At 47.1% G+C, this 18,419-nt stretch overlaps 1 protein-coding gene across 1 annotated transcript in view; it reads left to right on the forward strand.

The window, feature by feature from the left end:
* Positions 1–18,419, forward strand: part of FGD5 (FYVE, RhoGEF and PH domain containing 5) — a 223,075-nt gene that overhangs the window by 151,105 nt on the left and 53,551 nt on the right. Inside the window, exons 7-8 of the mRNA XM_084832489.1 lie at positions 4,475–4,631; positions 15,155–15,242. Of these exons, the coding sequence (XP_084688615.1) occupies positions 4,475–4,631; positions 15,155–15,242 (245 nt within the window). The remainder of the gene's footprint in view (positions 1–4,474; positions 4,632–15,154; positions 15,243–18,419) is intronic.

The following is an 18,419-nucleotide window of genomic DNA, read 5'->3' on the forward strand; positions in this document are numbered from 1 at the left end:
GGCGGCGGCTATGGCGGCCGCCATTTGCATTCCCTTTTTTTCGCTGTTTTATCCTACGTAAATATTTACGTAAGCTATTATGGCGAAAAAAAGGGGAATGCAAATACCATAGCGGGCACTATTTGCGTTCCATTTTTCTCGCTGTTTTAGCCTACGTAAATATTTACGTAAGCTATTACAGCGGGGGGGGGGGAAGGAACACAAATAGCATCCATTACGCTATTTGCGTTCCCCTTTTTTTCACCGTAATAGCTTACGTAAATATTTACGTAGGCTAAAACAGCGAAAAAAAGGGAATGCAAATGGCGGCCGCCATAGCCGCCGCCATTTGCGTATGCTGTTGTTGTTTTTTAGCTTGCCGTGATAGGCTATGTAAATACTTACGTAGCCTATCATGGCCTCCGCAGGGATGCAAATGGCATTCCTGTGTTAGCTGTGATAGGCTACGTAATTATTTACGTAGCCTATCACAACTATGATGAGGAAGCAAAGTCAAAGTTCGCAAGTCAGCGCGGACGGCAGCAGGTAAGTGCTCTGTTTCGCGCGTCTTTCGTGGGGGGGGCGGGGGCAGGGGCTTTGTTCCACCACGGATTTCGGGGGGCCGAATGCACTGGCATTTGGCCTCACCGAGATCCGTGGCGGAATTCTCTGACATCCCTATTTAAAAGGCGGTCTCTAATGTGCGTGTGCAGTCCCCTAACTTATTGGTGTTGGGGGACTTCAATGTCCATTCAGAGGCCGTCCTCACAGGGGCACCTCAGGACTTCATGGAGACCATGGCTTCCTGGGAGCTGCCCCTGTTCCAACTGGGCCCACCCATGTAGCCGGTCACACGCTACACCTTGTGTTTGTTTCTGGAGAAGTGGGATGTGATCTGGAAGTCAGGGGTATACCCACCACCCCCTTGTCATGGTCAGATCACTACCTGGTGGGGTTGGATTTCTTGGTTCCACAACCCCTCCGCAGGGGCAGAGGACCTATTAAGATGGTCCGCCCCAGGCGTCTTATGGATCCGAATGGATTCCTGAACGCGCTTGGGGATTCTCTGGAGCACACAAACGGCCACTCAGTCGAGACCCTGGTGGGTGGGTGGAATGCCGCAATCACTGGGGCATTAGATCGGGTGGCTCTGAAATGCCCTCTCCCCCTGAACAGGGCTCGGACTGTACCATGGTTCAATCCACGGTTACGAGCTCTGAAACAGGAGGTGTGGCGGCTAGAGTGCTGCTGGTGGAAGTCTCGCTCCAAATGCGATCAGACACGGGCTAGAGCTCTATCTTCAGCCTATCATGTGGCAGTGAAGGCAGCAAAAAAGGAATATTATGCTGCCTTTATCACGTCCTCAGAGTGCTGTCCCCGGAGGCTGTTCCAAGTGGTCCGGAGCCTGGTCAGTCCAGTGGCTCCAGAACCGCTGGAGCATTGTAAGGCCTCCTGTGAGGCCTTGGCAAGGCACTTTGCAGATAAAATTGATCGGATTAGGAGTGTTGTTCCGTGTGCCATGGATACAGTTAGTGAGCAAGAGGAGGTCTGTGGCAAACCGGTTTTGTGGGATCGGTTCCAGCTTCTTCCTCCTGATGAAGTGGACAAGGTGCTTTCATCTGTAAGGCCGACCACCTGCTTACTTGATCCTCGCCCATCTCGGCTCATTATGAGCTGCAGAGAGAGGCTGGGTGAGGGGATCAGGGTGGAGGTGAACGCCTTCCCTTGAGGAGGGAGTGATGCCATCAGCTCTCAAGGAGGCAGCAATAAGACCGCTTTTTAAAAAGCCCTCCTTGGATCCCCAAGTTCTGAGCAACTTTTGCCCAGTTTCGAATCTGCCATTTTTGGGCAAGGTGATTGAGCGGTAGGGATGGCGGAGAATTTCTCCCCGAAACTTCGGGGGGCCGAGCGCCAACGTGTTCGGCCCCCCGAACAAGTTTCGGGGAGAAATCCTCCGCCCCCCCGCCCCCCCCCCAGGACGGGACTTACCTTCCCTGAATGGCCCTCCCGGCGGCGGGTCCGGCTGGCGGTTCGTCCGGTGTTCGAGCGGGGCGGGAGCGGCAGCCAGTCTTTCGACCGGCTGCCGCCCCCGCCATTGCAATCAAAGAAAAAACAAAAAACAAAACCGTCCCCTGATAGGCTACGTGACGATTCACGTAGCCTATCACGGCTAGATTTGCAAAGTCAGCCGTGATAGGCTACGTGAATCGTCACGTAGCCTATCAGGGGACGGTTTTTTGTTTTTTTTTTACTTTCGTGTTCGCGGCTGGGCGAGGCGGGAAGCCTCCTCCCCGACCTGAATTTCGGCCGGGCGAGGCGGGAAGCCTCCCCCCCTGGCCTGAATTTCGGCCGGGCGAGGCGGGAAGCCTCCCCCCCCGGCCTGAACTTCGCGGGGGGAGCAGCGAAGCGCTCCCCCCCACCGCGAAAAAGCTGCGAGAAAAGGTAAGTGACTTTCGTTCACCCCTATTGAGCGGGTGGTGGCGATGCAGTTGAAGGCACAGTTGGAAGAAGCTGATTATCTAGATCCATTTCAACTGGGCTTCAGGCCTTAGCATGGGACAGAAGTGGCCTTGGTCGCCTTGGTGGATGATATGAGGAGGGCTTTGGATAGGGGCAAATGCTCCTTCCTTGTTCTCCTCGACCTCTCATTGGCTTTTGATACCATTGACCACAGTATCCTCCTGGACCGCCTGGAGGGGTTGGGCATTGGAGACACCGTATTGCGGTGGTTCCAGTCCTTCCTCTCTGGCAGATACCAGAGGGTAGCACTGGGAGAGGAGGTTTCGGATCCGTGGCTGCTCACTTGTGGGGTGCCACAGGGTTCCATCCTCCCCCCAATGCTATTTAGCATCTATGTGACACCCCTGGGGGCTATCATCAGGAGGTTTGGGGTGTGGTGTCATCAATATACAGATGACACACAGCTCTACCTCTTGTTTAAATCTTCACCAAAGTTGGCCATAGAATCCCGGTCCAAATGTCTGGAGACAGTGAGTGGCTGGATGGGCAGGAATGAGCTGAAGCTGAACCCTGACAAGACCGAGGTACTTTTGGTGGGAGACAAGAGGAGGTTGGGGGATGTTGACCTGGTGTTGAATGGAGTATGGCTACCCTTGAAAGACCAGATCTGCAGCCTGGGGGTCATTTTAGACTCCCAGCTGTCCATGGAGGCTCAGGTGTCAGCTGTGAGCCGGACAGTGCTGTACCAACTCCATCTGATACGGTGGCTGTGCCCCTACCATCCTGACCATCTGCTCCCATTGGTAGTACATGCCCTGGTTTCGTCTCGTCTAGACTACTGTAATGCGCTTTACGTGGGGTTACCCTTGAAGATGGTTTGGAAGCTGCAGCTGGTACAGAATGCAGTAGCTCGCCTGATTAAAGGCAACTGCTGGCATAATCATCTCACTCCAGCGCTGAAGGAGTTGCACTGGTTACCAGTTGTTTTCCAGGCTAAATTCAAGGTATTGGCTTTGACCTTTAAAACCCTATACGGTTCTGGCCCAGCCTATCTTGAGGTGCGCCTCCAGCAACACCAGACAGGCCGTTCAACAAGATCAGCCTCGGATGGCCTTCTCTCTGTCCCATCAGCCAGGACAGCTAGGCTGATGAGGACGAGGGAGAGGGCTTTCTCTGTGGTGGCCCCCACTCTGTGGAACTCCCTAGGGAACTCTGCCATGCCCCCTCTTTAATGAGCTTCCACCACGTGTTGAAAACTTGGTTGTTCAAGCAGGCATTTGGGGTGGGCTAGGGAAATTTTAGAAAATTATGTTTTAATGTGTAATTTTATTGTTTTTAAACTGTTTGTATTATTGTGCATCGCCCAGAGTGGCTGGGTGACCAGCCAGATGGGTGATTAAGAAATTTATTTATTTATTTATTTATTTAATTAATTAATATAAAAGGCAGGCGGTTAGAAGGATCCTCCCTGCGGCTGGGGGAAATCCCTTTGTGGGGGAGAAGGCAGTGTGTGGCGGGGGGAGAGAAGATTCCCCAGGGACCCCTTTGGGTGTCCCCCAAGCCCACTCCATGCCGCCCCCTGCTTTTCATATTTTTTTAATATCTTCGTTTTGTTCTTGCGCAAGAACGGAATGAAGACATTTAAAAAATTGCTGCGCCCCTTTTCTTCTGTGGAAGTGAGAGTGCCAGGCATGGGGAGGGGCCTGGCACCCTTGCTTCCTCAGAAGAAACAGGGCACTTTCCCAGCTCCCCGTAGGGATTCCTCTGTCTCCCTTGCTTTTTAGAGCTGTCAGTCTTTTGACAGCCCTCCAGAGCAGTGCAGGACCGCTTGCCGGGCACGGGGCTGCTCAGCGAGCGGGTCCCAGCAAGTGCAGAGGCTTGTGAAGCGTGTCCGGGGGAGCATGAGCAGGGGCGGGCAGCTCAGTGAGCACCCAAAGAAGCCAGACGCGGTTGAGTCCGTCCATCCCTAGGCGGCATGGAGTCGGGCTGATGGAGTTTTCCTATCCCTTCTTTGCTTGTTCTTACGTGGCTGTAGGGAAGAACATCAGAAAGTGGCCGACGTTTTCCTCTCCCGAGAATCAAGGTTCGGTCACCACACGGCTTACATTATGCAGTTTGACAAGAATTTGGCTTTGCTGGATGAAGCCCGTCTGAAATCTTCCCAGCTGGATGCTGTCATTCGAGAGTTTGAGGTAAGGCGCTTCTCGGCTCTTTCCTTACATTAATTTATGTCTGTACTGCAGTGCTCTTGCTCTCTCTCCTGCTTTCCTTCCCTGAAGTGGCCCCGACTTCTATTCCAGCAGAGCTTAAACTGAGCATGGAGGGAGGTAATGACAGTTCTGCTCAGGGATGGCTTTAGATGGGAGGTAAGCCTGGAGGAACACAAGGGCATGTTAAGGCTTTTCCTGTGAGCACACCTACTACGTAAGAGGAATGAGCGTCACCTGTTCCTCTTACGTATACATTATTTATTATTTATTTCAGGGAATTTCCATACTGCTTTTCATTTAAAAATAAATAAATCCCAAAGTGGTTTGCAACATAAAAGTATGATAAAATACAATAAAGCCAATCATTAAAACAATAAACTATGATAAAAAAATAAAATCTCATTAAAATAACCAGGGGTAGCTGACAATGTTAAGCAGTCAGGGAAATGCCAATGAGTCTTCATTTGTCAATGGAAGCACTCCATGCTGGGAGCCTATCTGATCTCAATGGGGAGATCATTCCACATGTTTTCACAACCACAACAACGTAGGTGTGATCTTCCATTCTCACATGCAGTGGGTGGCCATAGAGAGGGAAGCAGCAAGAATTCAAAATTGGAGTGATTAGCTGTTCGCTGGGCGCCCTTTCCTTCCTTCCTTCCTTCCTTCCTTCCTTCCTTCACTCACTCACTCACTCACTCACTCACTTACTTACTTACTTACTTACTTACTACATTTATATCCTGCCTTTTTTTCCTCTTTAAGGAACCCAAGACGGCGTACATAATCCTCCTCCTCCTTCCTCCATTTTATCCTCACAGCAACATCCCTGTGAGGTGGGTTGGGCTGAGAGTCTGTGTCTGGCCCAAAGTCACCCAGTGAGCTTCCATGGATGAGTTGGGACTAGAACCCAAATCTCCCAACTCCCAGTCCAGCACTCTCATCACTACACCACACTGGCTTTCTGGTATCTTTGATGCCAGAAATATGGATACCTGTATATTTCTTGCTCCCTCTATCCCTACATTCCTGTAACCTGGCTTTTGCTAACCGGTGAGAAGATCTCTCACCAACATTTTTGGTCCTGTTTTATACTTAACTATCTCCAGCATTCTGACATTCTTTCTACTTTTTCGTGCCTCTGCCTCGTTTTTTCCTTCTGAACGAAAGAAGCAGAGTATTCACAGCAAAATTATACTGTAACAACACCTTCTCCAACCTGGTGCCTTCCAGATGTGTTGGACCGCAACTCCCATCATTCTCAACCAGCATGGCCAACGTCTCAAGGGCACCAGGTTGGGGAAGACTGCTCCAACATTTACAATGCACAAAAGCCTTCGTAGTCTTATCTGTTTTATTCTCATGCTCCATTTTCAATGAGGAGCAGAGGCCTAGTGCTAGCCCAAGGTTACTCAGCTTATATTGGAGCAGGGAAACCGAAGTCTTCTATTCGAAACCCAAGTCTTCGAAGTCCAAGTCACTAGACCTCAGTAGGGCTCAGTGCCGGCCCAAGACATTTTGCTGTCTGAAGCAGAGCCCAAGTGCCCCACCCCCACCCCAGGCCTGCCTAGAGCCAACATTGCTGCACTACTCAGACATCAATTCCTGCCATCATCTACTCCCCGTTCCCCAACGGTGTTGTCTGAAGCAGGTCGCTTCACCTTGCCGTGTGCCAGGATCGGCTCCGTTAGGGCCACGTTTACATAGACGGTTATTTCAATGTAACAAATACACTCTAGATCCTTAATTCTCTCTAACTGCTGTGCTGTTCATGTCGGGGTTTACGCCACTTGTGCTTAGAAGTGATGAAAGTGTAAGTAAGCGCGCGTGAGTTATGCTGGCAGCTTACTTGCAAGAGGAGATCTTGAACACCTCCCTCATGGAGGTGTCCACTGGTGCCAAATACATGAGGAATGATGAGCTGCTTACATGCACGTACTTCATCCGTGACTCCAAGGTGTTGGGAGTGGGGCCCGTTGCTGGTCATTGCCACACCATTTCTGCTGTAGGAAATGCAATACACACTTCAGCGCTGCTTTCTCCTCCTCGCTGCGTCAGCGGCAGGGCTTCTGATGGTGCAAATGCACACGTAATGTCAGCCTTAATGTATACCAGTTTTCTCCATTTGTAAAGGATAGGGGAGGAGAAATCGTAATATTTATTTGTCTGACAGAAAAGGTTATGAGGATAAATTGGCTGCTGTATTTTTAATGTTGCTTGCGCTGTCAGCTCCTTGAAATATGGATTATGTCTCCCTCTGCAGCCCATCTGAAATATTAATAATGATAATTCATTAAAACCACCATTCGTCAACATTTGCCCGTTGGATATTTCACTCTCTGGACTCTGGGTTTTTGTTTTAAAGAGCCTTAAAATACTGCTACAAGGGCCTTGCTGGGAAATGCTGAGTACTAAATGGCAACCATTGTTTCTTGGATTATATCCAGCTAAGCTACCCTGTGGGCCGTACTCCCTTGTTGCCCAGGTGTTTTATATACTGGAGCCCAAACCTCCTTGTATCAAAGGCAATGAGTTTGGGCCCAAGAAAAAGGCAAGGTTCATGACAGCATTATCGTTAGCAGTCATATACTCATAGAAAGTGTGTGTGCGCACGAGTCGTTCAGAGCATATCTGTCCCACAGACTCCAGCTGGTTTAATGCTTATTCTTTCTCCCTAGGGAACTTCGGAAGCTATCATTTTGTGAGGAAGCTAACAATATCAAAGAGCAAAGTGGAAGAGGATGAGAATTCTTTGTTAGAATGAAGATAGGAGGGTGGGGTGGTTCAGATGTGTTAAAGGCACAGAGGCCAGCCCTGCCACCTACTGACTGTGCATTCAGTGACCATGAGAAGGGGTGCTACATACAGAGCAGCCAAAAAAGAAGAACTGCATCACCCCAAAAGACCAAAGAGGACACTAATTTGCATAATATTTGCATATGCTAATTTATATTGCAGGGGCAAATGTAGAAATAATGGGGAGTATACCGTGCTGCTGCTCCCCATATGAAATTTATTTAGTGCTTCTGTAAGCAATCTTTAGTGCAATGCCAATAGCGTATGGTGGTGCGATGGGTTTTCTGGGGGAAACCACCGTGCCAGCATATGCCATTGACATTGTGCTAGAGGTTGCTCACACTACTTTTACATCAATTGCGTAAGTGGAGTAGCAGCACTGGATACTGCCCAATAACTATACATCTCACCAGAGTGGGAAAGATTGACTGGTGACCTTCATACACAGGCTGTCTTTGAAACAGAGGAGAGTCTCTGGCAGCCCTTCAAACAGCGGATAGTCCTCTGAAAAGTAGGACAACTGGCCACCCTAGCTACATGTGTGCTACTGACAGGTGCACATATAGCTCTTCCATTCCAGGGGAAATCCGGATTGGCCCATAATTCTCCTTTGCCTGTTCTCTGCGGATATGTCAGTTAGGTGTGTGGGGGCCCTTCTCATGGTCTCTGAAAATGGCTGGTGGGCACGGCAGGGTCAGGGCGAGTCGGAGCAGCCAAGACACCCCCTCACACGTGCTTTTTAACCCCTTCAATATACATTCTAAGTGTGGTGGAGCTGATTTCAACACACATTTGCTGCATTCCTTATCCAGGCAAAAAATATGTGTTCAAAGCATTTCCAGCTCCCTTAGAATGTCTGTCTGTCTTTACCTTAGTAAAGAATTCTCAGTCCCTTCACTGAACTAAAATACCCAGGATTCTTTGGTGGAAGCCCACAGCACTTAAATTGGTATAAACCAATTTACATTTGTAGTAACGCTAGGATTGCTGAAATAATTTTGGCAATCCTTGTGGTGTTGGTGGGAATGAATTTTGGCCCCCACAGAGAATTTTGGCCCTCAGTTCAGAGGGCTGCTCACTTCTGGCAGCAGCAGGGTCTTTTTTTATTGTGGAGCTCAGAATGCCCCAGACACATTGGCCCCATCCAGGCATTCACCTGCATCATGTGCAGGGCTAATCTGGGGACTGGATGTGTGCGAGCCCTCACACCTTGCCTCCGAGTGTCCTGCACAGCCAGCTAGGTCAGAGACCTCCTATCCCCAGATTTTTGGCCCTATGTGTGATGCTGGTGAACACCAAAATTATTTCCTTATTTTAAAGGCTGGATGGATTTTGGCCCCCAAACAGGATGCATGGGCAGTGAAATTCAGAGGACTGCTCACCTTTAGCAGGGTTCCTGATCATGGGAGCTATATAAGCATGTCCTGCCAAATGTGATTACAAGCCCTTTGCAAACCTTCATGCTCAATGTGTGAAGATCTCTCAGTGAGCTGGGTATACAGGACATTTGGGGACAGGGCTTGTGGTCTTGCACACATCCTGTCTCTAGTTTGGCCTTGCCTGTGATGCAGGCAAATGCCTACATAGGGGTAGTGTCATTCTGGGGTACCAGAGCAGCGCTGTGTCAAGAAAATAGTGCCCCCCCCCCCAACAAAGAGTGGTCTTTTTGTTGCTGCTGCAAGGAGTTGTGATGTACAAGAAATAGAAAAATAGGAAGAGCTTGCCAGCACTGCTTAAGGTGAGTAGAAGAATCCTGCTGGATTAGACCAAAGGCCTATCTAGTTCTGCATTCTGTTTCCCAACATAGCCAGCCATATGCCTGTGGGAAGCCCACAAGAAGGATATGAGGACAATAGCTCTCTCCCGCTGTTGTTCCCAAGTGACATCCAGAGGTCCCCAGTTTTCACCATAAACTTGTAAGGGGGTCATTTCGTCTCAGCTTGGTAATACACCTTCAGATTCTTCCTTACCCAATTCTGAAACAGTGTATGCTCAAACTTTTACTAGCCTCTCAGTTGACTGACCCAGAAGACTGAGTCTTCTTCCAGAAAGGTCTTGACTCCATTTGAGTGTATGGTTGGTAGCTGAATATACTCAGCTCCCTTGAGAGTCATTCAGAGCATTGCCTTAATCCTGCTCATGTTGTCTGGCACATAAATCAGTACAGATCTTCTGAAGATGCCTTTGTGTGTTTCAGATCAATGGTTCTAACTCTGCCCTTTTTCCATCTGTCTTGCAATGCCCCAGGAAGCAGGGTCAGAATGTATTTCATGGGGACATCATGACCTCTAATACTAAGTAAAGGATAAAAGTTGCAGTGTTAATGCTTTTGTCTTAGCCTTGTGTGTTGGCCCTCAGTTCAGCTACAATTGCAGTTAATGGGATTTTTATTTGAGCCATAAATCTGAACTCAGAAGTTTCCTTTGAGTGTGTGTTTTGGTATCCTTGGTCTTCTCCTCACTCAGAATGGCGTCCAAATAACTGTAAATAGTCAAATATTAACTGTCTTTAAAGGAAGGGAGAAGGACAGCAAATCCTCACTATATCAGTTTGGAAAGTGATCCTGACCAAAACTGAAAATGATCAAATCTAAGGGTGTAAAGTAGGGTTCCTAGTGCTACCAGTTAGAAGGCATAGGGCAGCCATTCCATCTTTTTCTCCTTAATGGTTTTTCTCTAGCAAGAAAAAAGACAGAAGAAGTGGTGAGAAAACGCAGGAGGGTTATGTGTGGAATATGATGTCATCTGGACCCCCCTGCCTAAAATTCCATGAATGAGGCAGAGTGATGGTGCAATAAAAGCCTCACCTGGAAGCACCTCAAGCCTCTTGCCTCATTAGTAATTGCACTACCATCAGAAACTCAAAAGATGCTTTTCCCTTTCACTGCAACTCCTGAACAAGAAAAGCTACATCAGCTGGATATCTGAGAAAAGGAGCTAGCAGCAATCCTCATGCAAACTGCCTGGGTGTCTGGTTTGTTTGCCTTGTTAAACTGCTATGGAAAATTAGGAGAGAAGTTGCTAACTTCTGATGGGGCAGTAAGTTGTGGCAACATGAGAGACATGGCTGTTCATTTTTAATGGCTCCAAGGCCAGCCAAGGGTTCCTGGATTCTCGCAGCCTGTTACACAGCTCGTTAGTGTCTAATTAGTGCCCCTTGATAGCCTTTGGCTTTGACCTATGTGTGTTCTTGGAACTGAAAGTTGTGGGGGTGGGGGTCTTTCTTTGCAGTAATGAGCTGCTTATTTCTACCTTATATACAAGTTCTGTGGTTCCTACACTGTGGACTCTCATCATGTCCTGAAGAAATAGTGCTCGCTCGCTCGCTCTCTCTCTCTCTCTCCCCCCCCAGTTAAATTTCCTTGATTTTCAGATGTTTGTGAAAAAGGAAATATATAGTGTAGTGATGACCAATTTGGGGTGGTCTGGGGGACATTTCTGCTCCCCCCTCCCAACCTAGCCAAATTTGTGAGGTGCCACAAGGCACCCAAGAAACAATTTTTTAAACAAAAAATGGCTGTGTAAGCATTACATAACACTAAATGGGTCAAATGTACTTTGTTTTGAAGCTAAATTTGACCCATACAGTGCTCTGTAGCCACTACGAGTCAAATTTAGCTTCAAAACAAGCTAAATTTGACCCAGTTAGCACTCCCTAGTGCTGCCATTTGGGGGGTAAAGAAACCCCCTTTTTCCACAGTGGGGGTCAGCAGAGGCCACATGTTGTTCACCCCTTGTATAGTGGCTAAACTCAGGATGGTACAGACACACGCTGCCATGATTCATTGATAGCCACCAGGGCTGGCATCTAGGGTGGGCATTCTTGGGCACCTGCCTAGGCCCACATCTCTCAGCAGAGGCCCACACCTGACCACCACAGCCCCCTGGTCTTGCTGCCACTTTTCTTTTGCCTCCTTTTGCCTTGCCTAGAGGGAGAGCGTGAGTGAGTGAGAGGAGCAAGCAGAAGCAGCAACACCCATTTGCCCTTTCCCCCTAGGCAGCATTGGAAATTGGGACCAGGGGGAGAGTGAGTAGGTCATGGTGGTGGGGAGTGGGCCCACTAGAGGCCTTGTGATTAAGGGCTCCAAAAAACTTTGAGCTGGCATTGATAGCCACAATATATTGCATACATGTGTGTGCACATGTACACTCACACATAAACTGTGTACTCTGCAGTTGTTTTCTGTATTATGTGCTCTAAAACAGGGGTGGGCAACATCCAGAGATCAGGGAGCCTCATTGCCGCCGGAAGCCATGTGACTTATTTTCAAGCGAAATCAGCACTTTTTGTGACTGCAAACTCAGCAGCAGCAGCAGCAGCAGCAGTGAGGGCTCCAAAAAGGCCGTGAGGGCCACAAGCGGCCCATGAGTCACATGTTGCCCACCCCTTCTCCAAGGTCAGTGAGTGGGAAAACAACCACCATCCAGGACTTGATCCTAGATGAGCGTGCTCTCCTGGCCTGTATCACGGAGATGAGATGAGACTGCGGGAGTAAATCTCCTTCCAGCTTTGCCCACCTGGGTTCTCCGTGTTGCAACAGGAAAGACCTGGGGGGTGGGAGACAGGGGGCGGAGTTGCAGTGGTCTGTGGCTCTAGTTGGTGTTGGACTGCATGAGGGCAAACAAGCTGAAGCTTAATCCAGACAAGGCAGAGGTGCTTTTGGTCAGTCAAAATGCCGATCAAGGAATAGGGATCCAACCTGTGCTGGATGGGGTTACACTCCCCTTAAAGACTCATGCTTGCAGTTTGGGTGTACTCTCAGACTCATCCCTAAATCTGGATGCCCAGATTTCGGTGGTGGCCAGGACTGTGTTTGTGCAGCTGAGGCTAGTGCGCCAACTGCACTTGTTCCTAAAGGTGTCTGATCTGGTCACACATGCCTTAGTTGCATCCCGTTTGGACCGTTCGGTAATGTACTCTCTGTGAGGCTGCCTTGAATACTGTTCAAAAACTTCTGCTGGTCCAGAATTCTGTGGCCAAACTGCTGACCTGGGCTAGTTGCAGGGAGTATGTGATTCCCTTGTTACGATAGCTTCACTGGCTACCTGTCTGTTTCCAGGCAGAATTCAGAGTGCTAGTTATGACCTATAAAGCCCCATATGGCTTGAGGCCAGGCTATCTGGAAAGACCGCCTTCCCCCATATGAGCCTGCCCAGTTCTTAAGATCTTCTGAAGAGTCCCCTCTTTTGAAACTGCCACCTTCAGAGGCACGTTTGGTGGTGACCTGAGATAGGGCCTCTTTGGTGGCCACTCCCAGGCTGTGGCTCCCTCTCTCAAAGGAGGGTAGGTTCGCTCCCTCTCTGCTGTCCTTCTGCCACCAGGCAAAGACTGCTTTATGCAAAAAGGCCTTTCATGTGTAAGTGGATCTGTTGGGTTGGGTGCTGTTTATTTATTTTTTAATTCTGTAATTGTTATGTTTTTATTGTATTTTAATGTATTGTTTTAATTGATTTTAATTGTGCGTGTAAGCTGCCTTGAGTGCCATTTTTTGGTAGAAAGGCAGGGTAGAAATCAGATAAATAATAAAATAAATAACCAGGCTGTCAGCGGGTTAGGCTTGGGCAATGGGCAGCACATTGAAATCCAGGCTTGGAGAGTATGTTCTCCAAACCGCGGTTCTGAGGTCAGTTGCAAGAGTTCAGGTTTGGAGGTGCAGGCCAGAGGCTTCAGCTTGAGTTGAAGCCTGAAGCGTCAGTGGGCAGAAGATACTGGTCCTGCTGGCAAGGAGGCCCACCCAGTCTGCCAGTTGTAGAGACTGTTCTCTTTGCAGCTGAAGAGGGTACATGGCCCCAGGTAGCTCCTTAGGCTAGGTTCCTGCTTCAAGCTGCAGAATCACTGATAAAATGTACTCTGAGACCTATGGCAGTTTCATTAAGATGATGGGTGCAAATTCTGGCTAAAGAAACCCCACACGCACACGCCACGCACACACAGCACACACGCACGCATGATTGCCATGTAACACGAATAGAAAAATAATTCATTTTCATTTCCCCATTCTACCTGAATTAGCATAGGCCAGCGTAACATAAATAACATGAAATGGGCTCAAAGAGCCTTGTTAAAGCCTTGTGCAAAAGCAGTCTAGTGTCTGCCACTCTGCTCCAAAGCCATATTCCATTATTGTAGTACTAGCAGCAGCAGCAGCAGCTGTACTACTACTAATAATCTAGTGCCACTAATGTGCAAAGTCCTTGCCTTGGGGAGATTAGGGTCTGAAATTCGATATGGGAAACAACAGAGGAAGAGGAGGTAAGGAGAAGCAGTGGTCAATGGGGAAGCAATATGCAGTTGTTTCACTTGTACATGCTTTGCGGAAAAGATGGATTCAGATCAGATCATAATAGCATTTAAAGCTTAGTTTATTATTTTTATCGTGCTTCGCCCCACCCCCCAAAAGTATTCAAAATGGCCTTCAAAACAGAAGATAAAAATATTAAAATAGGAACACCATTTAAAACAAATCAATAAGTGATGATAAAATAATCCTAAACTGGAATTGGGCATCAGTATTGGATCTCTTGTTAGTGACCCAAGTCCTGCCATCCCCTGACTCTGTCAGGGGATGGTAGGACTTTATCTGTGATAAAATATTTTGAGCCGTTCAAACTGGATAGCGGTGAGCCTAATTGGTTTTTTTTTCAGCCAAGCCTGTGTGTATTTTTCCATACTGCTGGTTATGTTCTGAGCTGCTGTTTTGGGGAAATGAAATAGTTTTCTTTCGCTAATGGGTCTTAAGCTGCTGCCAAAAATTATATATTAAAAGCAGAAGAGCAGCCTGCTTCCTACTTGGCATTTACGTCTGTGGTCCTGGCCTGTATTTCCAAAGAAAAGTGGCCCTTTAGCTTTTTAATACCATTGTGAACAGTACAGTGTTGAGATCCATGGATTGTGTCTCACCAGATGTGTCAAACAATCATGAGTCACATCCATTTTTTCCTTTAGCCCTATGATAAGCTACTGAACATGTGTCAGACCTCCACAATGTACTCAAAGGTCATGAGGAATACTCGTCCGATGGATTTAGTACAGTGCTAATGTCAAGTTCTTCTGGGAAAGTTCTTCACTTTCATTTTAGCCTTGAGATACTCATGCATTTTGCATATCGTCCTGCCTATAGCAGGATCTCTCTAGCTGTCCCCAATCAACAAGATGCAGTTCAGGAATGCAGTGAAAGTATGCAATGTATAATATTCCACTTCAAATCTGTACTTTTGTGGCATTTTATCTCTGTTTTGACCAGCCTTCCCCCATCTGGAACTCTCTAGATGTGTTGGACTGAAATTCCCGTAATTCCCAGCCAGCGTGGCCAATCTGGCACCCTCCAGATGTGTTGGACTGCAACCCCCAGAATTCCCAGCCACGGGGCTAGTGGTGTATGGGAATTGCAGTCCAACACACTCCCCAATTATGGGAATTGCCCTCCAGAGGAATTGAACTGCACCAGGTTAGGGAAGACTGGTTTTGACTGTCAGTTGCCAGCCCAAAATAAATCATCATGAAACATTAACATCAGTTTTGTGTTGAAACCACTATGTACAAATAGTCAACTGCAGGATATTACCTGTGTATGCCACTACTATGACAGCTTTTAGAGGAGTTTACTGCCAGCCATGTGAAGCTAGACAGATTATTGATTATTTTCTGATTATGGATGTCCAAGCTCTAACCTTTGCCCCTCTTTTTTCCTTTTCTTCTTTTGAGGACAGCAGTTTTGTGGTGGCAGTCCCTTGAATGTGAAACATCAGCTCTTGAAAGTGGTGCAGCGCATATTCCAGTACCATGTGCTACTCACAGGTCAGCAAGATGAAAAATATTACACCTTCATAATAGGAGAGTCCTTGTTTGCCCAGATTTGTGCGTAGTCTGTGTCACTGGTACTCCACTGGTACATTATCTGGTATATTGTGAATTGCAGTTGGGTCCACCTGCCCCCCCCCCCCACACACACACCCTTTAAGATGGCTCCCACTACTTTCATTTTCACTTTAAAAGTTTTGTTCAGAGGAGAACGAAGGAAGGTGAGAGATAGAATTGGGTGATGAGAGAGAACAAGGAGAAATGCAGAAGAAATCAGGTCATGGGGGCTGGGGGAAGAGAGAGATGTAAAAAATAAATTAAAATGAGTCCCATATTGTAGATTAGGGTTAAAGGTGGGTCCTGGTTGGCCTAAAAACACTGAAGACTGTATTGTTAGTTGCTGTGCCGATCTCAGCATTAGATGAAGCAGAATTGGGATAGAATCATCAATATATATAATTCTCTTTCAAATGTATTAGAAGAAAACAATGTGATGCAATTGCACTGCCTTTTCCACACATTACTAATACACCATTTGGCCATATTGTTTAGGCCCAGGGGTGGGCAGAAAGTAGAAATCCAGATGTTTGGACATCAACTCCCAGCATTTCTGACCATTGGCCAAACTGGCAGGGGCTTCTGGGAATCCAGAACATCTGAAGTACAAAACATCTGGAGGTCTACCTTCTGTCCACCCCTAGGGTAGGCTATTGGAGTTAATAAATATTATGTGCTAAAATTATTTTCAGGTTCCATTGAAGCAGGGTGGGATGGAAGCAAAATAAAAAGTGAAGATTTTAATACTGAAGGTTCACAAGAGGGCACTAGCAATTAGAAGGTATTGCGCCTTCTAATGGCAGCTGGCAGTAGTGCATGTGCTTTCCCACCTCAGCTGCCCACCAGACGTCACCTTCAGCAACATTGTTGTAGACTAGGAAGCCTGGAGGCCATCCGGAGAGAAGATGTGAAAAGATCGGCAGATCGTCTTGAAAGGAGATTGTGGATATTCACAAAATAGCAAAGCATTGGCAGATTAGTTAGCATATTAGATCAGCCCACAGCAGTTCCAACCTTAGAGCATTTTAGATGTTAAAGATGGAGGACATAGGTCTTTTGTGGTGAGGGAGGTGAGATGAAGAATGCAGGAGACAGTGAGAAGGAAGAAATAAACCCCACCCACATTCTGCACTTGGTAACCTTCAGAGCATATTCGAGAGAACTTAAATCAACAGGCTGGAACAAAGTGAACTTCACAGTACTGATTAATAGTTTTATCCTGGTCCAGAAACATTGACTGAAAATCAAAAGGAATCTTTCACAGCTGTTTCTGATCTTTTTAAGGCACAGCAGCACAAGTGACTTCCAGATGCCAATGCAAGATTTTGCGGAATTATTTGATTTCCTTCATGGGACATCAGTTCAGTGGGATATATGACTATCTCAGTAGGGCCTTGCAGCTGTTTAATACACTGAACAGCATAATTTGTCTGAATAAGCTTACATTGTGCTGGTAAGCAGGTGGGCAGTCCTACAACAAGCCCAATGAATTTCACAATTCAAACCTTCAGTAGTTGATGCTGTCAGGTGCCCATTTGCATGTCAGCTATCAGACACAGTAAAATGTCAACTGTCAATTAAACATATGATATCAAATATTGAAATCAAGTGCCAGAAGTTATTGACATCAAAACTTGAACATTTGGAAAAATATACAGATGTTTGAAGAACATTCAGCATTTAAAAAGAAAGAACTGATTTTTTTTCAGCTGTAATGCAAACATGCGTAAGAGTCCCCATCCAATATGATATTAAAAGACGCTTGCTCCTTGGGAGGAAAACTATGGCAAACCTAGACAGCATAGTAAGAAGCAGAGACATCACCTTGCCGACAAAGGTTCATATAATCAAAGCTATGGTTTTCCCAGTAGCAACGTATGGCTGTGAGAGCTGGACTGTAAGGAAGGCTGAGCGCCGAAGAATCGATGCTTTCGAACTGTGGTGCTGGAGAAGACTCTTACGAGTCCCCTGGACTGCAAGGAGATCCAATCAGTCCATCCTAAAGGAAATCAACCCTGAGTGCTCATTGGAAGGACAGATAGTGAAGCTGAAGCTCCAATATTTTGGCCACCTAATGCGAAGAGAAAACTCTCTGGAAAAGACCCTGATGCTGGGAAAGATTGAAGGCAAAAGGAGAAGGGGACGGCAGAGGATGAGATGGCTGGATAGCATCACCGATGCAATGAATATGGACTTGAGCACACTCCGGGAGAGAGCGAAGGACAGGAAGGCCTGGCGTGCTATGGTCCACGGGGTCACGAAGAATCGGACACAACTGAACGACTGAACAACAACAACAACACACTGATCAAGAAATGTAAATCCATATCTACTCTGTCTGTCTGTCTGTCTGTCTAAAACACTTAATTTATGTGTTGCCTTTCCAAGTATAAATGGAGCTCAAGGCGACTATATCCCTCTTCAGACAGAAAGGCTTCCAGAGCAGCCTCCAGATCAGTAAAACATAACATTTCCTGCCCTTTTTAGGCTTACGATCTAGAAAGACATGACACCAAAGGGAAAAAAGGATGGGGAGGGAAAAGGGAAACTCAAACACCAATTCTTAATGTTATGCACTTCTTGTAACAACCAGCTGTAGTGCAGGTGTAATTCTATAATGGCTGTAATGCTGCCAGAAGCTGGTGGTCTTCTTATCATGACTGGCTAGAATGGAAACAAATTCAAAGACAGGAGGCGCTATTAATTGTTGGTCTCTCAGCCACAGCCTGGTGGAATGACTGTAGGGGGAGAGAAGAAGCCTAATGAAGCTGACTTCTCCACATGACTGATGGTGGTCCTGCTTTCCTTCTCTGGCCTGCTGCAGCCTCATACCTCTCCCATAGGAAATTTCATCCCCACCAATAATATTCCATATTCAGCTGCTGCAATTTCAAAGCGCCCCAGCCCCAATTTCCCACCTCCCAGCTTAGAAAATACCATTCCTCTTGTTCCTCATTAGTAGGACTTGCTTCGGTGACAGAGGATGTCATTAGTTTGATTCAGATGATCACAATTCTTATGTATTCTTACGCATGATGTGGAGAAAGTGGATGGAGAGAACCCAGTGAAACTGATCAGCAGGATGTTCATGAAAAGATGTTCATGAATTTGCTACCT

The sequence above is a fragment of the Heloderma suspectum genome, chromosome 2, assembly GCF_057233095.1.
Source record: "Heloderma suspectum isolate Gila_16-S chromosome 2, 16-S_ref, whole genome shotgun sequence".
Taxonomy (NCBI): Eukaryota; Metazoa; Chordata; class Lepidosauria; order Squamata; family Helodermatidae; genus Heloderma; species Heloderma suspectum.